This window comes from Saimiri boliviensis, chromosome 7 (genome assembly GCF_048565385.1).
Source record: "Saimiri boliviensis isolate mSaiBol1 chromosome 7, mSaiBol1.pri, whole genome shotgun sequence".
NCBI lineage: Eukaryota > Metazoa > Chordata > Mammalia > Primates > Cebidae > Saimiri > Saimiri boliviensis.
Genome location: NC_133455.1, coordinates 21100750 through 21127081, shown reverse-complemented (window position 1 = coordinate 21127081; position 26332 = coordinate 21100750). Strand labels below are relative to the sequence as shown.

The 26332-nt window shown below is 42.7% G+C and overlaps 1 protein-coding gene across 2 annotated transcripts in view; it reads right to left on the bottom strand.

Annotated features, from left to right (window-relative positions):
* The window catches only part of NAA25 (N-alpha-acetyltransferase 25, NatB auxiliary subunit), an 84059-nt gene that overhangs the window by 44210 nt on the left and 13517 nt on the right, over positions 1-26332 (bottom strand). Inside the window, exons 2-9 of one of the 2 annotated variants that reach the window (XM_039472330.2) lie at positions 25109-25194; positions 22981-23119; positions 18136-18254; positions 11581-11655; positions 9111-9218; positions 8658-8736; positions 4948-5059; positions 3972-4061 (exon numbers count right to left, since the gene is read on the bottom strand). In XM_039472330.2, coding sequence (XP_039328264.2) covers positions 3972-4061; positions 4948-5059; positions 8658-8736; positions 9111-9218; positions 11581-11655; positions 18136-18254; positions 22981-23119; positions 25109-25194 — 808 coding nt within the window. Of the gene's footprint in view, positions 1-3971; positions 4062-4947; positions 5060-8657; positions 8737-9110; positions 9219-11580; positions 11656-18135; positions 18255-22980; positions 23120-25108; positions 25195-26332 lie in introns of those variants that run through there. The other variant, XM_074402213.1, reaches the window with a different exon arrangement.

Below are 26332 nucleotides of genomic sequence, written 5' to 3'. Positions count from 1 at the left end.
GAGATGATCACTTGAGCTTGGGAGGTGGAGATTACAGTAAGCCAAGATCACACCACTGTACTCCAGACTAGGTAACAGAAAAAAATCCCATCTCAAAAAAAAAAAAAAAGGTGGATACAGGGGCTCAAACCTGTAATCCTAGCATTTTGGGAGGCCAAGGCGGGTGGATCACTTGAGCTCAGGAGTTCGAGACCAGCCTGGGTAACATGGTGAAACCCCATCTCTACAAAAAACAAAAAACTAGCCAGGTGGTGGCTCATGCCTATAGTCCCAACTACTCTGCGGGCTGAGGCTAGAGCATCACTTAAGCCCAGAAGGCAGAGGTTACAGTGAGCCAAGATCACACCACTGCACTCCAACTTAGGTGACAAAGTGAGACTGTCTCAAAAAAACACAAAAATTAAAAACTAAATACACACACACACACACACACACACACACACATATTTTTGAGATGGGTCTGGTGATTTTATTTTATAGCTTGAAGAGTGAAAACTGAGCAAAATTAGGTAACCTGGTTAATATTATGAAATAAGCATCAGCTCATAACTGTCATCTTGAATCTATTTCTGTATTGATATTTTAAAAGATCTCTTTAATTCATTTAACTCTAGATGCCTATTTAAAAAAAAAAAAAACACATTTTTATTGTAGTACTTCCTACAATAGCCAGTAACAAAAGGATAAAGGAAAAAAAGAGATCTTCAAAAATCCAAGTATCATCAATAGGGAAAAGGCTAAATGAATTAGGGCACACTGGAGTACTCATAAGCCACTTTAAAAAAAATGAGAGAGGCCGGGCGCAGTGGCTCAAGCTTATAATCCCAGCACTTTGGGAGGCCGAGGCGGGTGGATCACGAGGTCAAGAGATCGAGACCATCCTAGTCAACATGGTGAAACCCCGTCTCTACTAAAAATACAAAAAAATTAGCTGGGCATGGTGGCGTGTGCCTGTAATCCCAGCTACTCAGGAGGCTGAGGCAGGAGAATTGCCTGAACCCAGGAGGCGGAGGTTGCGGTGAGCCGAGATCGCGCCATTGCACTCCAGCCTGGGTAACAAAAGTGAAACTCCGTCTCAAAAAAATAAAAAATAAATAAAAAATAAAAAAAATGAGAGAGATCTTCATGTACCACAAATGAAAGATGTTCAAGATGTATTTTAAAGTGGAAAATGACAGGTTGCAAATCATGTCTAATGCAATCCCATTTTTATGTTAAACGTAAGAATAACTGGGGCCAAGTGGGGTGGCTTAAGCCTGTAATCCTAGCACTTCGGCAGGTCGAGGCGGGCAGATCACGAGGTCAAGAGATCAAGACCATCCTGGCCAACATGGTGAAACCCCGTCTCTACTAAAAATACAAAAATTGCCAGGCACAGTGGCTCACGCCTGTAATCCCAGCACTTTGGGAGGCCGAGGCAGGTGCATCACGAGGTCAAGAGATCAAGACCGTCCTGGTCAACATGGTGAAACCCCGTCTCTACTAAAAATACAAAAAATTAGCTGGGCATGGTGGCACATGCCTGTAGTCCCAGCTACTCAGGAGGCTGAGGCAGGAGAATTGCCTGAACCCAGGAGGCGGAGGTTGTGGTGAGCCGAGATCGTACCATTGCACTCCAGCCTAGGTAACAAGAGCGAAACTCCGTCTCAAAAAAAAAAAAAAAAAAAAAATTAGCTGGGTGTGGTGGCACCTGCCTGTAATCTCAGCTACTCAGATGGCTGAGGCAGGAGAACTGCTTGAAACCGGGAGGCGGAGGTGGTAGTGAGCCAAGATTGTGCCACTGCACTCCAGCCTGTCGCCTGGTGACACAGTGAGATTCTGTCTCAAAAAAGGAATAATTGGGCGAACTCAGTGGCTTATGCCTGTAATCCCAACTCTTTGGGAGGCCAAGGCAGGTAAATCACGAGGTCAGAAGATCAAGACCATCCTAGCTAACATAGTGAAATCCCGTCTCTACTAAAAATACAAAAAATTAGCCAGGCATGGTGGTAGGTGCCTGTAGTCCCAGCTACTTGGAAGGCTGAAGCAGGACAATTGCTTGAAGCAGGGAAGCAAAGGCTACAGTGAGCCAAAAATCACACCACACCACTGCACTCTAGCCTAGGCGACAGAGCAAGACTTGGTTTTAAAAATAATAATAATAAGCCGGACGCGGTGGCTCAAGCCTGTAATCCCAGCACTTTGGGAGGCCGAGGTGGGTGGATCACGAGGTCAAGAGATCGAGACCATCCTGGTCAACATAGCGAAACTCCGTCTCTACTAAAAATACAAAAAATTAGCTGGGCATGGTGGCGCGTTCCTGTAATCCCAGCTACTCAGGAGGCTGAGGCAGAAGAATTGCCTGAACCCGGGAGGTGGAGGTTGCAGTGAGCCAAGATCACGCCATTGCACTCCAGCCTGGTTAACAAAGCGCAACTCCATCTCAAAAAAAAAAAAAATAATAATAATAATAATAGGCCAGGTGCAGTGGCTCACGCCTGTAATCCCAACACTTTGGGAGGCCGAGGCGGGTGGATCACGAGGTCAAGAGATCGATACCATCCTGGTCAACATGGTGAAACCCCATCTCTACCAAAAATACAAAAAATTAGCTGGGTATGGTGGTGCGTGCCTGTAATCCAGCTACTCAGGAGGCTGAGGCAGGAGAATTGCCTGAACCCAGGAGGCAGAGGTTGCAGTGAGCCGAGACCGTGCCATTACACTCCAGCCTGGGTAACAAGAGCAAAACTCCACCTCAAAAAAAAATAGTAATAATAATAATAATAGTAATTAAGCCAGTTGCAGTGGCTCATGCCTATAATCCCAGCACTCTGGAAGACCAAGGCAGGTGAATCACCTGAGGTCAAGAGTTCAAGACCAGCCTTGCCAACATGGTAAAACTCTGTTTCTACTAAAAATACAAAAATCAGCTGGGTAGCTGGGCATGGTGGCTCACGCCTGTAATCCCAGCACTTTGGGAGGCTGAGATGGGTGGATCACCTGAGGTCAGGAGTTCAAGACCAGCCTAGCCATTATGGTGAAACCCCATCTTAAAAAAAAAAAAAAAAAATCAGCTGGGAATGGTGACGGGGGCCTGTAGTCCCAGCTACTCGGGAGGCTGAGACAGGAAAATGTCTTGAATCCAGAAGGCAGAGGTTGCAGTGAGCCAAGACTGTACCATTGTACTTCAGCCTGGGTGACAAGAGCAAAACTCTGTCTCAAAAAAAAAAAAGAAAAATTATCTTAGCATATACATGGAACTAAATCAGAAGGAAAGGCACCAAACTGTTAATAAGAGTTATTTCTGGAATGACAGGATAAGTAGAAATTAAATTTGCTCACAACATATTTCGACACTAACAAGATTTTTAGAATGAATTCATGTATTTTATACTTTATAAAATGGGGGGAAAAAACTCTTAATTTTTTTTTTTTTTTTTTGAGACAGAGTTTCGCTCTTGTTACCCAGGCTGGAGTGCAATGGCGCGATCTCGGCTCACCGCAACCTCCGCCTCCTGGGTTCAGACAATTCTCCTGCCTCAGCCTCCTGAGTAGCTGGATTACAGGCACGCATCACCATGCCCAGCTAATTTTTTGTATTTTTAGTAGAGACGGGGTTTCACCATGTTGACCAGGACGGTCTCGATCTCTTGACCTTGTGATCCACCCACCTCGGCCTCCCAAAGTGCTGGGATTACAGGCTTGAGCCACCGCGCCCGGCCCAAAACTCTTAATTTTTATTTTTTATTTTTTATTTTTTTTATTTTAGAGACGAGGTTTCTCCGTGTTGGTCAGGCTGGTTTTGAATTCCTGACCTCAGGTGATCCACCCACGTCAGCCTCCCAAAGTGCTGGGATTACAGACATGAGCCACCATGCCCAGCCCAAATCTCTTACAGACATAAAAAGGGAATTCAATTGGCTTATGAGGAAAGCCTTTCACTACCACATATTAAAAAGTGCCATTATAATTCAGGAAAGAAGACAACTTACTGTTCACCTTCAGCAGGAGGAGTCCAGGCCTCTTCAATCAGTCGAAAGACAGAATCGAAATAAGTCAGATAGAACTGCCAGTCATCTGAGCTAAAATCAGATTGAATGATGCACACAGAATTAAACCCAAGTTGTGACAGATCTGCCTTAGGAACCATGATATTCAAGTTATTTTCTAATTTATATTTTAGTATGTAGTAAGTTGGCTTGCTCCCACCCATCCCGTGTTTCCTTTACAACTCTAAAAGGGCATTTTCCAGAGGCATTTTCAAAGTAATACTACTTTGTAAACAGTAGTAAACTACTCTTTCCTTCAATAAAATGACCAAGTCTAGAAAACTAATATGCGTAGCACAAAAGTCCCTACATAAGCACTTAGGAAATGAAGAGAAGGGGAGAGAAGTGTTATGGCAAAGAATGAAGACTCTTTAAGGAGAATATTGAATTTGAGAAATTAATGATTTTCAGTGTTCATTCTTAAGCCCTAACTAAAATTTGGTGACACAAGTACCATTTTTTTTTTGAGACAGAGTCTTACTCTGTCACCCAGGCTGAAGCGCAATGTCGCAATCTCAGCTCACTGCAACCTCTGCCTCCTGGGTTCAAGCCATTCTTGTGCCTCAGATGCCCAAACAGCTGGGACACAGATGTGGGCTACCACACCTAGCTAATTTTTGTATTTTTAGTAGAGACAGGATTTCGTCATGTTGGCGGGGCTGGTCTCAAACTCCTGACCTCAAGTGATCTGCCCGCCTCGGCCTCCCGAAATGCTGGGATTACAGGCATGAGCCACCACACCCGGCCTACAAGTACCATTATAATACTCTACTGAAAGATTAAGCCTCCTTAAAAATGTTACAAACATGCAGGACACAACTACTATAAAAAATTTTATGTCTAGAAACTTCAAAACAAATCAATAGTGAAGTCTTAAAGCCTCACTAATCAAATGGTAGAAAAGAAACCTTTGACTCACTTTTTTAGTAAGAGGCGCCGGGAAAGGGCATTGCACTCTGGCCACCTGCTCAGCTTCTTGTACATAGCCATGCATTTGTTTTCCCGACTCTGAATCTCACTTGTCAACTTTTCTAAAATTAGAAGTTATAAAAGTTGGTAAGCTGGTTTCGTTTCTGCTCAATAACCAGAATAGAATCCAACCACAAGAAGAAAAATGTCACATTTTCTTTTGTCTTTTTTTTTTTTTTTTTTTTTTTGAGACGGAGTTTCGCTCGTTACCCAGGCTAGAGTGCAATGGTGCGATCTCGGCTCACCGCAACCTCCGCCTCCTGGGTTCAGGCAATTCTCCTGCCTCAGCCTCCCGAGTAGCTGGGATTACAGGCATCCCCCACCATGCCCAGCTAATTTTTTGTATTTTTTAGTAGAGATGGGGTTTCACCATGTTGACCAGGATGGTCTCGATCTCTTGACCCTGTTATCCACCCGCCTTGGCCTCTGAAAGTGCTGGGATTACAGGCTTGAGCCACCACACTCGGCTGTCTTTTTTTTCAGACAGAATTTTGCTCTTGTTGCCCAGGTGGGAGTGCAATGGCGAGATCTCAGCTCACAGCTATCTCCACCTCCTGGTTTCAAGCGATTCTACTATCTCTCAGCCTCCTGAGTAGCTGAGATTACAGACATGTGCCACCATGCTAGGCTAATTTTACAGTTTTAGTAGAGACAGAGTTTCTCCATGTTGGTCGGGCTGGTCTTGAACTACCAACCTCAGGTGATCTGCCTGCTTCAGCCTCCCAAAGTGCTGGGATTACAGGAGTGAGCCACCACACTGGCCTTTTTATTTTTTTGAGACGGAGTTTCACTCTTGTCACCCAGGCTAGAGTATGGTGGTATACTCTTGGCCCACTGCAACCTCCGCCTCCTAGGTTCAAGCGATTCTCTTGTCTCAGCCTCCCAAGTAGCTGGGATTACAGGTACCTGCCACCACATCTGGCTAATTTTTGTATTTTTAGTAAAGATGGGGTTTCACCATGTTGACCAGGCTGGTCTTGCCTGACCTCAGGTGATTACAGGCATGAGCTACCAGGCCCAGCCAGGCTAAATGTCACATTTTCCTACTCACTCTCTTAGAAAATGGGACCCCTATTACATACAAACTATTACTACCTTACTAAAGATTGTTTTACTGCCAAAAAAAAGTAAATTACTGACACTACACTTTTTTAATCATTTTCTTTGTAAAATGATAGGATCCAAGAGGTAATAGATTGAAGATCTATTAACACTACATGGGATATACTTATAAAATCCCAACAGCATCTAGGGCCAAGTAAATTTAGTCCATAGGCTGCCCATCCATACAGTTCCAAAACATCAAATAGGGCTGGGCTAACATGAGGTGAGAAAGGTAAGACGCTGGAAGAAGACAAAAGAAAGCAGAGATGAATCCAACTCTTTCCAAACAACTGCAAACGAAAAAACTAGGATGATAGTTCTGACCAAATTAAATTTGCCCAACTGTTTAGCAGATTAAGGATACCAACAATTACACATTATGAATGTCTTGTTGAGAATCTAAATTTTAACTATCGATAAAACTATAGTTTAAAAAAAAAAAGAAAAAAGAAAAAGGCCAGCCTGATGGGTCACACCTGTAGTAATGCCAGCACTTTGGGAGGTTGAAGCAGGCAGATCACCTGAGCCTAGGAGATGAAGACCAGCCTGGGCAACATAGCGAGCCTGCGTCTCTACAAAAACTACAAAAATTAGCCAGGTATGGTGGCACACACCTGGAGTCCTAGCTATTTAGGAGGCTGCGGTGAGAGGATCACTTAAACCTAGGAGGTCAAGGCTACGGTGAGCTGGGATGATGCTACTGCATTCCAGCCTGGGTAACAGAGCAAAGCCCTGTCTAAAAAAAAAAAAAAAAAAAAAAAAAAAAAAAAAAAAAAAAAAACATTTATTGTGAGTAGTCTAAATATCCATCAAGAACTGGTTAAGTAAATTGTCTACATTCACACTGTGGAACACTGGACAGTCATTAAAGAGAGTGACGTAGTGAACTTTATCTCTAGAAAATACTATTTAGTTAAAATAATAATAATAAAATATTGGAGGCTGGGTGTAGTGGCTCATGCCTAAAATCCCAGCACATTGGGAGGCTGAGGCGGGCTGACCACAAGGTCAAGAGATAGAGATCATCCTGGCCAATATGGTGAAAACCCGTCTCTACTAAAAATACAAAAATTAGCTAGGCATGGTGGCACGTGTCTGTAGTCCCAGCTACAGGGGACGCTGAGGTAGGAGATCGCTTGAACCTGGGAGGCAGAGGTTGCAGTGAGCTGAGATTGTGCCACTGCACTCCAGCCTAGCAAAAGAGTGAGACTCCATCTCAAAAAATAAAAGAAATAATGGAGCCCAGTGTGGTGGTGTATGCCCATAGTCTTAGCTAGCTGGGAGGCTAAGGCAGGAGAATCACTTGAGCCCAGGAGTTCAAGTCCAGCCTGGGCAACACAGTGAGACCTCATCTCTTTAAAATAAATAAATAATAAAAATAAATAATGGGTATAAGAGCAGAGGTCACAAACTCAAATGCCTTCATAACACAAACAGGTAAATACAGAAGAAATGTTTGTTATATCTACAGAGTATGAATCCTGACTAGAGGGGCATTAATTTAAAATTTTTAAAGAAAAGAAATTTTTTTAATAAAAACATTGTGTAACTGAGTATTATTATATGATACAGGTATACTGTTTTCACTTGTGTTTAAAAAAAAAAAGTGCCAGGCACGGTGGCTCAAGCCTGTAATCCCAGCACTTTGGGAGGCCGAGGCGGGTGGATCACGAGGTCAGGAGATTGAGACCATCCCAGTCAACATGGTGAAACCCCATCTCTACTAAAAATACAAAAAATTAGCGGGGCATGGTGGTGCGTGCCTGTAATCCCAGCTACTCAGGAGGCTGAGAAAGGAGAATTGCCTGAACCCAGGAGGCGGAGGTTGCGGTGAGCCGAGATCGCGCCATTGCACTCCAGCCTGGGTAACAAGAGCAAAAACTCTGTCTCAAAAAAATAAATAAATAAAATAAAATAAAAGTGGGGAAAATAAATATTTAGAAGAATATAATGGACAACTGGAAGAATACCTAGAGGAAGAGGGCTAGAGATCTGGAGCACAATCTTTCACACTCCCTGAAGTTTCTGAATCTGTTAATTATTTTCAAGTAAAAACATTTTTAAAAATAAATTTTTTTTTTTTTTTTTTTTGAGACGGAGTTTTGCTCTTGCTACCCAGGATGGAGTACAATGGCGCGATCTCGGCTCACCGCAACCTCTGCCTCCTGGGTTCAGGCAATTCTCCTGCCTCAGCCTCCCAAGTAGCTGGGATTACAGGCACAAGCCACCATGCCCAGCTAATTTTTTGTATTTTTTAGTAGAGACAGGGTTTCACCATGTTGACCAGGATGGTCTCGATCTCCTGACGTTGTGATCCGCCTGCCTCGGCCTCCCAAAGTGCTGGGATTACAGGCTTGAGCCACCGCACTCATCCCAATAAATTTATTTTTAATCCACTAAAAAAATTAATTTATTATGTACAGGAAAGTCTGGAAGAATATACAAAATATCAAAAGTGTTTATGTCTTTATATCCTTATGTGGAAATTTTCTACAATAAACATTTTTCATGATTAAATAGGAAAAAAAAAGCTTCAAGAAAAATTTTTTAAATTACCTCCTAATTTCCCTCTGATGACATCCAAGGCCTCCTGGTACTTTCCCAGACGTTCCAGTATCATATAATAAAGTTCAACCTTACAAGGAAGAAAAACAAGAAGTGCAACATATGAAACTTTTCAATAATAAAAAGACAGTCACTTATAGGTTTTGTAAAAGTCATTTAATAGAGCATATCTTCAAATGAGATGAAACTGACAGTAAGAAGCAGGTAACAGGGTCTTCTCCGTCTAAATCTCTCCCATCTATATACATTTCAGCCTAGAGAACTTTATACAAACAGCTCAGTGATCATTAGATCTAAGCTGAGCACTTCATATCTACCTAAAGGCCAAGAGTGAGGACCCAGCTATCAAACTGGAACAAAACAACAGTTTATAATACTGTAACTTAATATTGTAGTACTAGCAAAAAAAAATGAAAACACAAAACTAGGGCTTAAAATACTCACTTCAGCCTCGGCTTCTATCTTGTCCTCTTTCACCATTTTTTCTACCATTCTCTCAGCAAGGGGCAGAAACATTGTTTTTGAGAGGTTTTCATCCTGTGCCGATATAGACTGAAAGAAGAAAAATAACATTTCATTCTAATTTCTCCCTTGCTTGCACTATTTATATTAACATGCAGACCATTACTGTGACTTGGGCACATAATTATCAATCTACCATGTCAAATATCAGACCTAATCTGAATTCCCTGCAAGGAGGTACATTAGACAGTGGTTTGCTTTATAAAAGATTTCCTTACTCAGAATTCATTATCCTATGTGTTCTTGAAATACTAAGCTTCCTACAATACAACCTAGCATTTAAGTCGGTTATTTACACATTTTTCTAGAAGTATGTAAAGAGGGAGCATGCCTATACTGTTTATTATACATAATGTGTATTATCAGGTATTTGAAGAGGAAACCATTCCAGGTATCTTTAAGATATTCACATTTAAAAAAGAGAAATGCCAATTCCTTCCATTACACAGTTTACTAGTAGCTGGTTACCTTAAATTGGTAACTAAAATTAACACATGAAATTAATAAAGTTAATAACACCAGATTCTGTTCACAACTCACTTAATCCTTGTTTAAAAAAAAAAAAAAAAAAAAAAAATCTTTCATAGGCCGGGCACGGTGGCTCAAGCCTGTAATCCCAGCACTTTGGGAGGCCAAGGCGGGTGGATCACGAGGTCGAGAGATCGAGACCAACCTGGTCAACATAGTGAAACCCCGTCTCTACTAAAAATACAAAAAATTAGCTGGGCATGGTGGCGCGTGCCTGTAATCCCAGCTACTTAGGAGGCTGGGGCAGGAGAATTGCCTGAACCCGGGAGGCGGAGGTTGCGGTGAGCCAAGACCGTGCCATTGCACTCCAGCCTGGGTAACAAGAGCAAAACTCCGTCTCAAAAAAAAAAAAAAAAGCCTTTCAAGGTATTATGCTTATTATGCTTATTTTATAAAGAAACTAAGGTTAGGCTAGGCGTGGTGGCTCATGTCTGTAATCTTAGCACTCTGGGAGGCTAAGACAGGTGGATCCCTTGAGGCCAGGAGTTTGAGAACAGCCTGGCCAACACAGCAAAACCCCCGTCTCTACTGAAAAAGAAAAAAAATTAGCTGGGTGTGTGTGGTGGTGCATGCTTGTAATCCTAGATACTCAGAAGGCTGAGGCATGAGAATCGCTTGAACCCAGGAGGTACAGTAAGCCGAGTTCACTGCACTCTAGCTTGGACAACAGAAAAAAAAAAAGAAATTAAGGCTAAGAGTTACTCAGGAGGCTGAGGCATGAGAATCGCTTGAACCCAGGAGGTACAGTAAGCCGAGTTCACTGCACTCTAGCTTGGACAACAGAAAAAAAAAAAGAAATTAAGCTAAGAGTTACTCAGGAGGCTGAGGCATGAGAATCACATGAACCCAGGAAGTATAATAAGCTGAGTTCACTGCACTCTAGCTTGGACAACAGGAAAAAAAAAAAAAGAAATTAAGGCTAAGAGTTACTCAGGAGGCTGAGGCATGAGAATCACTTGAACCCAGGAAGTATAATAAGCTGAGTTCACTGCATTCTAGCTTGGACAACAGGAAAAAAATAAAGAAATTAAGGCTAACAGTTTCCTCCAACAGCTCTCTTTAAGACATGTGGTAAAGCTAGTGTATGAAGGCAGACCCCATAACATCCATTCTTAATCACTACTTTTAATTACTTCCTCCCCATCTTCTATACAGAATCTCTCGGTCCCTAGGAGAGAACTGTCTCCTTTCTGCAAAAGAGCAAACTGAGGCTCAGAAAGGAGAAGTAATAAAAGAAGGCCACCCAGTTCAATGAGCATTCACTATCCAACAATATTGTCTTAAAGGCAAACTACAAGTTCTAACATCAAACATTTCAAGGCTCATGCTTGAAATACATCAGAGATTCAGGGGAAATATAGTCAATGCTGCACAAATAAACTGATATACCAACTCATAAATACTCAAAATCCCTAACTTAACTGACAACACATAAACTTAATGCCTGTTTGGCATGCTACAACACATTACACAAAATGTTCACAGCCAGATGCAGAGGTTCATGCCTGTAATCCCAGCACTTTGGGAGGTTAAGGCAGGAGAACTACTTGAATCCAGGAATTCAAGACCAGCCTGGTCAAAAGAGCAAGACCCTGCATCTATAAATAAAGTTGCTTTTTTATAAATTAGCCAGGTGAGGTGGTATGCACATGTAGTCCCAGCTACTTGGAAGGGTGAGGTAGAGGGATCACTTGAGCCCAGGAGGTCAAGGCAGCAGTGAGCTATGACTGCACCACTGCACATCTCCCTGGGTGACAGACAGAGCAGGATCTTGTCTAAAGTTAAGTTCAGAAGGCACACTGAGGACAATGACTATATAAAACATAAAAGCAAACTTCAATCCCATTCTGAATGCCATACTCACTTGCATAATTAAGCTCATCACAGACCAAAAGTAATAGGGATTTTTGGGGACAATCTTATATAGAGCCATGCCAGCCTGAAAGAGAACCATAAATATTTTATTTAGAAAACACCATACAGAGGGCAATTAATGATCTAGATACATGGCAGAAAGTTTCTTAGGAGAACAGGAAGGTATTTACATATCCTAGTTAGTGTAAATGCCTAGTGACTTGATGGTTAGGGTAATAGCAGTAATCACAAAGGTGAATTTTCATATTATGAGGAATATTTCACTTTCTGAACCAGATTTTTCTAAATTTAAAGTCTAATATTTCTAGAATTCACCGCAATCCAATATAGTTCCAGAAGACTACAAAGCAAACAAAACATTTGGCTCATAATTGTACATCGATAAACTTTACTAAAAACACCATACTAACCAGTTATCAATAAAAACAAATAAGCCCAGAGAATATACTTAAACTTCAATCAGAAAGTATTACCATGTCATAATTCAAAAATTCTTCCTTAGGTTAGGAATATAAGGTTTGCTCAAGATTCCAGTAATTAGAACTGAAATCTTTCATTATGAAATGTATAATATGCAAATGCTTAAAAGCAGAAACACGTCAGCCGGGCGCAGTGGCTCAAGCCTGTAATCCCAGCACTTTGGGAGGCCGAGGCGGGTGGATCACGAGGTCAAGAGATCAAGACCATCCTGGTCAACAAGGTGAAATCCCGTCTCTACTAAAAATACAAAAAGCTAGCTGGGCATGGTGGTGCGTGCCTGTAATCCCAGCTACTCAGGAGGCTGAGACAGGAGAATTGCCTGAACCCAGGAGGTGGAGGTTGCGGTGAGCCGAGATCACGCCATTGCATTCCAGCCTGGGTAACAACAGCAAAACTCCGTCTCAAAAAAAAAAAAAAAAAAAGCAGAAACACTTTTAAAAAGGAATAAAGTAGGCCGGGCACGGTGGCTCAAGCCTGTAATCCCAGCACTTTGGGAGGCCGAGGCAGGCGGATCACGAGGTCAAGAGATCGACACCATCCCGGTCAACATGGTGAAACCCCGTTTCTACTAAAAATACAAAAACTTAGCTGGGCATGGTGGCGTGTGCCTGTAATCCCAGCTACTCAGGAGGCTGAGGCAGGGAATTGCCTGAACCCAGGAGGCGGAGGTTGCGGTGAGCCGAGATCGCGCCATTGCACTCCAGCCTGGGGTAACAAGAGCGAAACTCCGTCTCAAAAAAAAAAAAAAAAAAAAAAAGGAATAAAGTAGACCTATTCAAGCATGATTGAGATTCTGTCTTAAATCAGCCAACTAGTAACTGATGCTAAGAACTCCATCAGCTAATTTTTGTATGTTTTTTAATCTTTTGCCTACTGCCAATCTACTTCAAAAATTACATGGAGCTCCTACAAAGTAAAAGAAACTATTCCTGCCAAAGATACAAAGATCGAGTCCCTGCCCCAAAGGCACTTAAAAGCGAGGGAGAAGACAAATACATAAATGACTGAAATTTATTTAACAATAAAAATAAATGTCTTGGGCCAGGCGTAGTGGCTCATGCCTGTAATCCCAACACTTTGGGAGGCCAAGGCTGGAAGATTACCTGAGGTCAAGAGTTCGAGGCCAACCCAGCCAGCATGGAGAAAAGCCATCTCTACTAAAAAAACAAAAATAAGCCAGGTGTGGTGGTGGGCACCTGTAATCCAAGCCACTTGGGAGACTGACAGGAAAACTGCTTGAGCCCGGGAGGCAGAGATTGCAGTGAGCAGAGACTGTGCCACAGCATTCTAGCCTGGGCAACAGAGTGAGACTCTGTCTCCAATCAATCAATCAATCAATCCATGTCCTAGGCCAGGCATGATGACTCACGTCTGTAATCCCAACGTTTTTGGAGGTTGAGGCAGGAGGATCGCTTGAGCCCAAGGGGTCTGAGACCAGCCTGAGCAACATTGTGAAATCTTGTCTCTATAAATTATACACACACACACACACACACACACACACACACACACACACACAGTCTCACACACGTTAACCAGGTATGGTGGCATGCACCTGTGGTCCCAGCTACTTGAGAGGCTGAGGTGGGAGGATCACTTGAGCCTGAGGAGGTCAAGGCTACAGTGAGCTGTGATCACACCACTGCACTCCAGCCTAGGCAACAGAGACAGATCCTATCTCAAAATTTTAAAAATAATAATAAAAATAAATGTTCTGGCCGGACACAGTGGCACATACCTGTAATCCCAGCACTTTTAGAGGCCAAGGTGGGTGGATCATGAGGTCAAGAGATCAAGACCATGCTGACCAACATGGTGAAACACCATCTCTACTAAAAAATACAAAAATTAGCTGGGTGTGGTGGTGCATGCTTGTAGTCCCAGCTACTTGGGAGGCTGAGGCGGAAGAATCACTTGAACAGGGAACTGGAGGTTGCAGTGAGCCAAGATTGCACCACTGCACTCCAGCCTGGTGTCAGAGCGAGGTTCCGTCTCAAAAAAACAAATAAATAAACAAAAATAAAAGTTCTATGCAAAACACCATGCTAGGGTGTTTCCTAGGAAGGCAAAGTTGTTCTTTTTCTTACCTTTTCTTTCTTTAAGGGAAAGTAGAGAGGGGAGCTTTATCATGAACACACCTCCAAAGTAGCCACCTTTTAGATGACTTTGAAGGTTAAACAGAACATCTGGGGGATGGGGAAGATGGGGTATGGTGAAGATACATATAAAACTACAAATATTTGAGGGGAATGGGCAAGTGAATCAACTCAAAGTAGGAAAAAATCAAGTCTGAACAAAAAAACAATTAAAGAAAGTCAAGGGATTTATGTTGATAAGAACAAGCAGGACGTCTGGCTAAAACAAGGAGTAGTAGGAAAAACGCTGAAAGGTAAACCAAGATACTTTTGTTGTAAGGTATTAAAAAAGAGTCTATACAGAATAGAGAAGTAATATGTATAAATCTATACTTTTCTAGGAATAGCATCTTAGCAGTTATCGTGAAGAAACAATAGGAAGAAAGAAAAGGTGAGGTGATGAGGCATGAAACCAGGATGGGGTACATAAAATAGAAAAGAGACCTGAAAAGATACAGCAGAGGCCTGGCATGGTGGCTCATGCCTGTAATCCCAGCTCTTTGGGAGGCTGAGGCAGGAGTTTGAGACCAGCCTGGCCAATGTGGTAAAACTCTGTCTCTACTAAAAATATGAAAATTAGGGCCAGGCACAGTGTCTCAAGCCTGTAATCCCAGCACTCTGGGAGTCCAAGGTGGGCAGATCACCTGAGGTGAGGAGTTCGAGACCAGCCTGATCAACATGGAGAAACCCTGTCTGTAATAAAGTACAAAATTGCTCAAGTCAATAATCCCAGCACTTTGGGAGGCCAAGGCGGGTGGATCACAAGGTCAAGAGATCAAGACCATCCTGGTCAACATGGTGAAACCCCGTCTCTACTAAAAATGAAAAAAAACTAGCTGGGCATGGTGGCTCATGCCTGTAATCCCAGCTACTCAGGAGGCTGAGGCAGGAGAATTGCCTGAACCCAGGAGGCGGAGGTTGTGGTGAGCCGAGATCACGCCATTGCACTCCAGCCTGGGCAACAACAGCGAAACTCTGTCTCAAAAAAAAAAAAAAAAAAAAAAAAGGAAGAAAATTAGCTGGGCATGGTGGCAAGTGCCGGTCATCTCAGCTGCTTGGGGAACTGAGACAGGAGAATCTCTTGAACCCTGGAGGTGGAGGTTGCAGTGGGGCGGAATTGCACCACTGCACTCCAGCCTGGGCAACATGAGTGAAATTCCATCTCAGAAAAAAAAGATACAGCAGAGGTAGAATGAAGATGATCTGGAGACAACAAGGACATACAGGATAGGAGAGTCTAAGATGGCTTGAGATACCTGCTTCTAACAACGGGGTACATATACTCCACAGGTATGGAATGAAAAATGTTAAGAAATTCCATTCATCTCTAGGAAGTCTTTACAATCAAAAGAAAAAATAATATATATATATATATATATATATATATATATATATATATATATTTTTTTTTTTTTTAGTTAGAAAACCAGCTGGGCACAGCGGCTCGTGCATGTAATCCCTGCATTTTGGGAAGCTGAGGCAGGAGGACTATTGAGCCCAGCAGTTCCAGATCAGCCCAGGAAACAACGAAATCCCATCTCTACAAAAAATGAATAAATTTTCAAAAATAAATAAATAAAATTGAAGTTACAAAATCCATTTTACTTGAGAATATGGGAAAACATCTTTAGTATGACATACGGAGATAAATATGTAACATCAGAATATAAATTTTTAATATAAAATGCAATGCCAAAATTTCATGTCCATACCCTATGATTTTGCAGGCTCTGATAATCTGCTGAAACAGAAAAATTTTTATGACAGACAAGTTTAAAAACATGGATCTAAGTTGGTGACTCAAAATGGGAATGTCATTTACAGAAAAAGGAAAGTCTTATCACCATATGAATAACTAGCTACTCTTCGTTTATGGTGGTTTTAGATATCACCAGCCAGAGATGTCATTTGGGGCAGCAGCAGCTCTTAAGTTTCCTTCCCTCCTACCTCTACCAGTTTATACAAATCATTCATACGCTTAACAAATAATTATTGTGCAGATGCTATCCTAGGCAAAGGAAAATCAGCAGTAAGCAAATCAAACAAAAACTTACATCCATATGAAACATGATATTAAATTTGTGAAATACTTATTACCTCAGACTGACACTCCACACTCAAAATAAACACACTTAAACTAAGAAATTGTAACTTCCTTAAGTAGCAACAATGACAGTATAAAAAGTAGCCGGGCATGGTGGCTCACACTTGTAATCCCAGCACTTTGGGAGGTTGAGGTAGGCACATCATTTGAGGTTAGGAGTCCAAGACCAGCCCGACCAACATGGTAAAACCCTGTCTTTATTAAAAATAGAAAAACTTGGCCGGGCGCGGTGGCCCAAGCCTGTAATCCCAGCACTTTGGGAGGCCGAGGCGGGTGGATCACGAGGTCGAGAGATCGAGACCATCCTGGTCAACATGGTGAAACCCCGTCTCTACTAAAAATACAAAAAACTAGCTGGGCATGGTGGCACGTGCCTGTAATCCCAGCTACTCAGGAGGCTGAGGCAGGAGAATTGCCTGAGCCCAGGAGGCGGAGGTTGCGGTGAGCCGAGATCGCGCCATTGCACTCCAGCCTGGGTAACAAGAGCGAAATTCCGTCTCAAAAGAAAAAAAAAAAATAGAAAAACTTGCGAGGCTCAATGGCTCACGCCTGTTAATCCCAGCACTTTGGGAGGCCAAGGCGGGCAGATCACAAGGTCAGGAGTTCAAAACCAGCCTGACCAACATGGTAAAACCCTGTGCCTACTAAAAATACAAAAATTAGCTGGGCGTGGTAGTGTGCGCCTGTAATCCCAGCTATGAGGATGCTGAGGCAGAAGAATCACTTGAACCCAGGAAGTAGAGGTTGCAGTGAGCCGAGATCACACCACTGCAGTCCAGCCTGGGCAACAAGAGCAAAACTCCATCTCAAAAAAAAAAAAAAACCCACTTGATATAATAACCATTTATAGGCTTAATAGTGACAGTTTTACTTCTCTGAGATATCAGCTTTACCCACAACCTATCAAATGTGTTCAAATGAGGCTCCTTCAGATGTATGTAAAGAATACCTGGCCGGGCGCGGTGGCTCAAGCCTGTAATCCCAGCACTTTGGGAGGCCGAGGCGGGTGGATCACGAGGTCAAGAGATCAAGACCATCCTGGTCAGCAAGGTGAAACCCCGTCTCTACTAAAAATACAAAAAGTTAGCTGGGCATGGTGGTGCGTGCCTGTAATCCCAGCTACTCAGGAGGCTGAGGCAGGAGAATTGCCTGAACCCAGGAGGCGGAGGTTGCGGTGAGCCGAGATCGCGCCATTGCACTCCAGCCTGGGTAACAAGAGCGAAACTCCGCCTCAAAAAAAAAAAAAAAAAAAAAAAAAAGAATACCTAAAATATGGTAGCTAGCATAGCAAATAAGCTGTCTCAGGCTAAAAAATAAAATAAAATAAAAATAAATTAAAAATCCCAGGCAACAGAGATTTTTCCCCTGGTGGATTTAAAAATCTTAGCAAGCTATCAACAGTTAAAATTTACAAATTAGATGTAAACTTTAAAGTTACTCTTTCCATAGTTGTTCATTTTTTGCTCTGGTATATCTGCCCATTTTCTGAAAATTTATCAGCAACCTGATGCAGTGGGACAATTTGAAGCTGAATTACCAAAACCAAACAAAACATACCATCAGGCCACAAAAGAACAATCAACTTATTCCCAAATAAAACATTTAAAGAACTTGAGTAATAGTTCAACTTTAAACACATAAAGAAAACGACTGACTTCTACCCAAAAAAAATCCATAAATTCAATTCTACACACACACACATACACACACACACACACACACACACACACACACACACACACATTCAGTGCAATTAAATCACATGAAAGAGACTTTTACTCTAATAGTAAATCCCATAGCCCAGTAGGTTTGGGAATCAAATTACCTGTTGCATTTTCTTGTATTCACCCACTCTGGCATAGGCCATGAAGAGGTGAGAGTGATACTCCTCACTATTGGGAACTTTCTTCACAGCTGCCTCATAAAGTTTTGTAACTAACTCCGCTAAGATAAAGAGAAATAAGATTTACGTTATACTTCAAGAAAATTCTAATGGCATTCTTCCTATTTGGCAGATATAGATGTCTCCTATCATTATGGAAGAAGTATCTGCTTTGCCTCATCCAATCATCACTCATCCCTTGGTTAGGTGGTGTTTGGATGAAGCATGGAATAGGTCAAGCCTCTTCATAACATTTACAACATATAAGACCCTCTAGGATCTGGCCTCTGCCTCCTCTTTCCCTCAGCACTTTATCATGTAGCCACAAACTATCTGTAGTTCCACCAAATTCTCTGGGTTGTGTCATACATACCTCTATGCCTCTACATTCATCCCTCTGCCTGAATTCTCCTTTCCTCTCTTTTATACTCAGTGAACATCAGCCAAGACTCAATTCAAATGTAAGCTGAACTATAAGACTTTCCCTAAATACCATCTCTGCTCCTCCACTGCAATTTGATCACTGCCTCCCTCTCCCATCTTGGAATCTTATATAAGTATATTGTAGCCTTTTTTTCTTTTTGGGGGGACAGGGTCTCACTCTGCTGCCGAGGCTGGAGTGCAATGGCACAATCACAGCTCACTGTAGCCTCGACCTTCCAAGCTGAGGTGATTCTCTGACTTCAGCCTCCCAAGTACCTGGGACTATAGGCACGTGCCACCGCGACTGCCTTATTTGTTGTAGAGACAGGGTTTTACCACGTTGCCCAGGCTAAACTGCAGCATTTATTAATACACAGCGTAGTACACTGTCTATTGATCTATTTCTCCTTATAGACTATGAGTGACATGACAGCAGAAAGTGACATTTTTTTTTTGAGACGGTGTTTCACTCTGTTGCCCAGGCTGGAGTGTAATGGCACAATCTCAGCTCACGACAACCTCCACCTCCCAGGTTCAAGCAATTCTCCTGCCTCAGCCTCTCAAGTAGTTGAGATTACCATGTCCAGGTAATTTTGTATTTTTAGTAGAAATGGGGGGTTTCTCCATGTTGGTCAGGCTGATCTTGAACTCCTGACCTCAGGTAATCCACCCACCTCAGCCTCCCAAAATGGTGGGACTACAAGCATGAGCCACTACACCCAGCCCAAAGTGCATCTTTTATCTTTCACTATGACAGAATACCAGTCATAGAGAAACATTCCAACAATATTTGTGGAGTAAATGATTTTTTTTAAACACCTGAGAAAAATCCATATCCCCAAATCAATATAATCCTTAAATATTCAGATATAATACCTCAACTCCTAAGTTTTATCTTTCTTAACAATTAAAAACAAAATTGAGGCTGAGTACAGTGGCTCATGCCTATAATCCTAGCACTTTCGGAGGCTGAGACAGGTGGACTGACTGAGCCCAGGAATTCAAAACTAGCCTGGGCAATACAGCAAAACCACGTCTCAAAAAACAAAAACAAAAAAAAAAAAGATTGATGAAAATATTTAAGGTTACAAATACCAAGTGTTACAATCTGAGGTATCTGAATGAATGAAGAGAGAAAGAATACCACCAAGTGTTGACAAGCATGTGAAGCAATCAGAACTAAAAAACTGCTGTTCTATTTATTAAAGAAGTTGACATTACCTTTCTATAAGCTAAACATACACTTACCCCATGACTTCACAATTCCAGTCCTAAATATTGTAATGTAGTTACCCAGTGAAACATTTTGTGGTAATAAAAATGAATTAACTACAGTCATTTGGCTATTATATCAAAAATGCAAGTCACAGAATATATACAGTACAGATACACTAACATATAGTACAGATACACTAACATAAGTTTAAAATTGAGCAAAACTAATAGTGTATTACTAAGAGGAACAAATGTAATAAACATTAAAAGAAAAGCAAGAGAATAAAAAATATTCAGAATAGCAAGTAACTCTTGGTAGGTAAAAGGAGAATTAAGATTGATTGAGGAGGCCAGGTGCAGGGACTCACGCCTGTAATCCCAGCATTTTAGGAGACCAAGGCAGGTGGATCACATGAGGTCAGCAGTTTGAGACCAGCCCGGCCAACATGGTGAAACCCCATCTCTACTAAAAATACAAAAATCGGCCAGGCACAGTAGGTCACTCACGCCTCTTATCCCAGTACTTTGGGAGGCCAAGGGGGGCGGATCAAGAGATCAAGACCATCCTGGCCAAGATGGTGAAAACACATCTCTACTAAAAATACAAAAATCGGCTGGGCATGGTGGTGCACACCTGTACTTCCAGCTACTTAGGAGGCTGAGGCAGAACAATCGCCTGCACCCGGGAGGCAGACGTTGCAATGAATGAAGATTGTACCACTGCTCTCCAGCCTGGCAACAGACTGAGACTCCATCTCAAAAAAAATAAAAACCAAATACAAAAATTAGCTGGGCATGGTGGTACATGCCTATAATCCCAGGTACTTGGGAAACTAAGGGAGGAGAACTGCATAAACCCAGGAGGTAGAGGTTTCAATTCTCCTGCCTCAGCTTTCCAAGTAGCTGAGATTACAGGTGCACACCACCATGCCCAGCTAATTCTTGTATTTTTAGTAAAGACGGGGTTTCACCATGTTAGCCCGGCTGGTCTCAAACTCCTGACCTCAAATGATCCGCCTGTCTCGGCCATCCAAGTGCTGGGATTTACAAGCATGAGCCACCACACCGACCAATGCTCCATTTCTTTCTTTCTTTTTCCTTTTTTTTCCTCTCTTTTTCTTACACATTGCTACAAAGAAGTGTCCAAAATGCTCCATTTCTTAAATTAGGTGGTAGGGGGGCTGGGTACTGGGGCTCGTAATCCCAGTATTCTGGGAGGCCGAGGCAGGTAGATAACAAAGTCAGGAGATCCAGACCATGCTGGCTAACATGATGGAAACCCCGTCTTTACTAAACAAACACGGGCGCGGTGGCTCAAGCCTGTAATCCCAGCACTTTGGGAGGCCAAGGTGGGTGGATCACGAGGTCAAGAGATCGAAACCATCCTGGTTAACATGGTGAAACCCCGTCTCTACCAAAAAATACAAAAAATTAGCTGGGCATGGTGGCGCGTGCCTGTAATCCCAGCCGCTCAGGAGGCTGAGGCAGGAGAATTGCCTGAACCCGGGAGGTGGAGGTTGTGGTGAGCCAAGATCGTGCCATTGCACTCCAGCCTGGGTAACAAGAGCAAAACTCCGTCTAAAAAATAAATAAATAAATAAATAAATAAACACACACAAAAGACAAAAAAAAATGAGCTGGGCGTGGTGGCACGTGCCTGTAATCCCAGCTGCTCAGGAGGCTGAGGCAGGAGAATTGCCTGAACCCAGGAGGTGGAGGTTGCGGTGAGCCAAGATCGTGCCATTGCACTTCAGCCTGGGTAACAAGAGCAAAACTCCGTCTAAAAAATAAATAAATAAATAAATAAATAAACACACACAAAAGACAAAAAAAATGAGCTGGGTGTGGTGGCACGTGCCTGTAGTCCCAGCTGCTCAGGAGGCTGAGGCAGGAACCACTTGAACCCAGGAGGCAGAGGTTGTAGTAAGCTGAGATGAGCCACTGCACTCCAGCCTGAGTGACAGAGCAAGACTCCATCACAAAAAAAACAAAAAAAATTAGGCCGGGCCCGGTGTTTCACGTCTGTAAACACAGCATTTTGGGAGGCTGAGGCAGGCAGATCACAAGGTAAGGAAATCAAGACCATCCTGGCTAACATGGTGAAACCCAGTCTCTACTAAAAATACAAAAAATTAGCCGGATGTGGTGGTGCATGCCCATAGTCCCAGCTACTCGGGAGGCTGAGGCAGGAGAATTACTTGAACCTGGAAGGCAGAGGCTGCAGTAAGCCAAGATCGCACCACTACAATTCAGCCTGGGCAACAGAGTGAGACTCCGTCTCAAAAAAAACAAAAATTAGGTGGTAGGTTCATGAGTTTTCATTCTTTTTTTTTTTTTTTTGAGACGGAGTTTCGCTCTTGTTACCCAGGCTGGAGTGCAATGGCGCGATCTCGGCTCACCGCAACCTCCACCTCCTGGGTTCGGGCAATTCTCCTGCCTCAGCCTCCTGAGTAGCTGGGATTACAGACACGCGCCACCATGCCCAGCTAATTTTTTGTATTTTTAGTAGAGATGGGGTTTCACCATGTTGACCAGGATTGTCTCGATCTCTTGACCTCATGATCCACCTGCCTCGGCCTCCCAAAGTGCTGGGATTACAGGCTTGAGCCACCGTGCCCGGCCTGGGTTTTCATTCTTACACATCAAATTTACTGATATGTTACATAGATTCTTTTTTAATATGTACTATGAAAAATATGTATTATTTCACGATAAAATATTTAAGAAATCAACAATAAAAATTTTTGTTTCAGAAGAAATGGTCGACTACTTAGGACATGCTCTGAAATAATCTGGCAGGGGAAGGATGTAAAAAAAATAAAAATGGGCCATGTGTTAATTGCTGAAGGTGGATAATGAGAACAATGGATTTTATTATTCTATTATATTTTTATCTGCTTGACATTTTCCATATTAAAAAGTGAAAATAAGGGTGAGATCTCCATTCAGCAAATCAAAATATCACAAAGTCACTTTAATCCTCATTCCAATTCAAGGATCCTAATGCTTGTAAACTATCCTTTCTATCTACAGTTCTCGAAAACCCTTGCTAATGCGTTATTCTACCTACTGTCATCCGTTCAAATCATGGGTGACAAATCGATAACTCAATCAGAAATATCCAAAAACAACGAAAAGAAAGAAACATACGTCGGTGCATCTCCCGGTAAAGGATAGTCAGTGCCTGCAGTGAGTTGTCATCTGTGGGTTCAAGGGCTGCCACCTCCTGTGCCAGAGTAAAGGCTTCCTCTTGCTTTCCAGTTCTCTGTAAACCAATTGCCTTTAAAACCTGATAGTAACAAAAGAAAAAAATCAGTTTTTAAAAGGACAGAAGAGGAAATATGAACCAAAGAAAGCCGATCTGAAAGCACAAGTGTTAAGGTATGCCTAGGTTGCTGATATACTAAACCGAGTTTCAGGCCAGGTGCGGTGGCTCACATCTGTAATCGCAGCACTTTGGGAGTCTAAGATGGGCACATCACTTGAGCCCAGGAGTTCGATACCAGTCTGGGCAACAAGATGAGACTCTATCTCTACAAAAAATAAAAAATCAGCTGGGTACACTGGCATGCACCCAGCTACTTGACAGGTTGAGATGGGAGGACCGCTTGAGCCCAGGAGGTTGATCACATCACTGCATTCCACCATGGGCGACAGAATGAGATCCTGTCTCGGAAAAAAAAAAAAAAAAGAGTAAACAATAGGCCTGGGATGATGCACTCATGCCTATAATTCCAACACTATGGGAGACTTAAGTTGGCAGGACCACTTGAGCCCAGGACTTTGAGACCAGCCTAGGCAACAGAGTGAGACCTTTTATCTGTAGAAAAAATTTAAAGAAAAACAACAGGCCAGATGTGGTGGCTCAAGAATATAACCCCAGCACTTTGGAAGGCCGAGGCGAGAGGACTGCTTGAGCCCATGAGTTCAAGACTAGCCTCGGCAACATAGTGAGACCAAATTTTTACAAAAAGTTTAAATATTAGTCAGGTGTGGTGATGCATATCTGTGGTCTCAGCTACTCAAGAGGCCAAGGTAGGAGGATCACTTCAGCCCGGGAGGTCAAAACTGCAGTGAGCTGTGATCATGCCACTGCAGTCCAGCCTAGGCAACTGAGTGAGAGAATATCTAACTCAAAAAAAAAAAAAAAAGCCAGGCATGGTGGTATACCTTGTATTCCCAGCTACAGGGGAGGCTGAGATGAGAGGGCCATTTAAGCCCAGAAGGCCAAGGCTGCAGTGAGCCATAGGTATGCTACTGCACTGCAGCCTGGATGATAGAGACCTTGTCTCAAAAAAAAAAAAGTGCACAATATTGCTTAAAAGGATTCTGTGAAGATAAAATAGTTAAATTAGGTAAGTAATATGCAAATAAATAAACAGCAAGCTTTTATTGAAATATCACAGCCGTACACAGTGGCTCACGCCTGTGATCCCAGCACTTTGGGAGGCCAAGGCAGGCGGATCACAAGGTCAGGAAATAGAGACCATCCTAACACAGTCAAATATCGTCTCTACTAAAATTACAAAAAATTAGCCAGGCATGGTGGCATGTGCCTGTAGTCCCAGCTACTCAGGAGGCTGAGGCAGGAGAATGCTTGAACCCAGGAGGCAGAGATTACAGTGAGTTGAGATCCCGCCACTGCATTAGAGCAAAACTCCAACTCAAAAAAAAAAAAAAAGGAAGTATCACTTGAGGCATGTAAGTGACCATCGAAAAAACTGACCTAAAAAGTACCGAGAAAAAACACAAATAGCCAGGTGCAGCGGCTCGAGCCTGTTAATCCCAGCACTCTGGGAGGCCGAGGCAAGAGGATCACCTGAGGTCAGGAGTTCGAGACCAGCCTGACTAACACACAGAAACCCCATCTCAAGCCAGTTGCGGTGGCTCACACCTGTAATCCCAGCACTTTCGGAGGCTGAGGCAGGCGGATCACCTGAGGTCAAGAGTTCAATACCAGCCTGGCCAACATGGCGAAACCCCGTCTTTAAAGAAAAAAAAAGAGAAGCCCCATCTCTACTAAAAAATATACAAAATTAGCTGGGCGTGGTGGTACTTGTGAGGTAGAGACAGGAGAATTGCTTGAATCCGGGAGGCAGAAGATACGGTGAGCAAAGATCGTGCCGTTGCACTCCAGCCTGAGCAATAAAAGCAAAACTCCATCTCAAAAAAAGAAAAAACACAAATAATAAAGAGATTTAACATTCTTTCTCTTTAAGGTATGGAATTACAAATATAAGCCGCCAAATATAAGTAGCTGAAGGGCAAATGAAGTTACCTTAGCACAATGCAGATCCTTATGTTTCTTCAACAGTTTATCTGCTTGCTGAATTGCCATTTTATTATTACCATTGTCAAGATAATCTATATAAAAACAAATTATGTGACAGTTATTATATTCCTTCAACAACAAACATAAAAAATGCACCAACTGGTATGAGATGTTTTGGAAAGTGTCTTAATTTGCTATATAAAACATCATGGAGGCTGGGCATGGTGGCTTATGCCTGGAATCCCAGCACTTTGGGAGGCTAAGGCAGGTGGATCACTTGAGGCCAGGAGTTCAAGACCAGCCTGGTCAACATGGATAAACCCTGTCTCTATTAAAACTACAAAAATTAGGCTGGGCACGGTGGCTCATGTCTGTAATCCCAGCACTTTGGGAGGCTGAACAGGTGGATCACGAAGTCAAGAGATTGAGACCATCCTGGTCAACATGGTGAAACCCCATCTCTACTAAAAATACAAAAATTAGCTGGGCATGGTGGTGCCCACCTGTAGTCCTAGCTACTTGGGAGGCTGAGGCAAGAGAATTGCTTAAACCCAGGAGGTGGAGGTTGTGGTGAGCCAAGATCACACCATTGCACTCCAGCCTGGGGAACAAGAGCGAAACTCCATCTCAAAAAAAAAGGGGAAAAAAAAACAACTAAAAGAATTAGCCAGGAAGTGGTGATGCACACCTATATCCCAGCTACTCAGGAGGCTGGCTGAGGCACAAGAATTGGTTGAACCTAGGAGGCAGAGGTTGCAGTGAGCTGAGGTCATGCCACTGTACTCCAGCCTGGGCAACACAGTGAGACTCTGTGTACAAAAAGAGTAATAAAATAAAATAAATAATAATAATAAAAAAACAAAAAAATGAAAACATCATGGGCACAGTGCAGTGGCTGTACTCTGGGAGGCCAAGGTGGGTGAATCACTTGAACCTAGGAATTCAAAATCAGCTCTGGCAACTTAGTGAGACACTGTCTCTAGAAGAAATATAAAAATTAGCCAGACATGTTACCATGTGCCTGTAATCCCAGCTACTCAGGAGGCTGAAGTAGGAGGATCGTTTGAGCCTGCAAGGTTGAGGCTCCAGTGAGCTATGGTCGTGCCACTGAACTCCAGTCTGGGCAACAGAGTGAGACCCTGATTGAAAAAAGTCTTTTTTTTTTTTTTTTTTTTTTTTTGAGACGGAGTCTTGCTCTGTCACCAGGCTGGAGTGCAGTGGCACAATCTT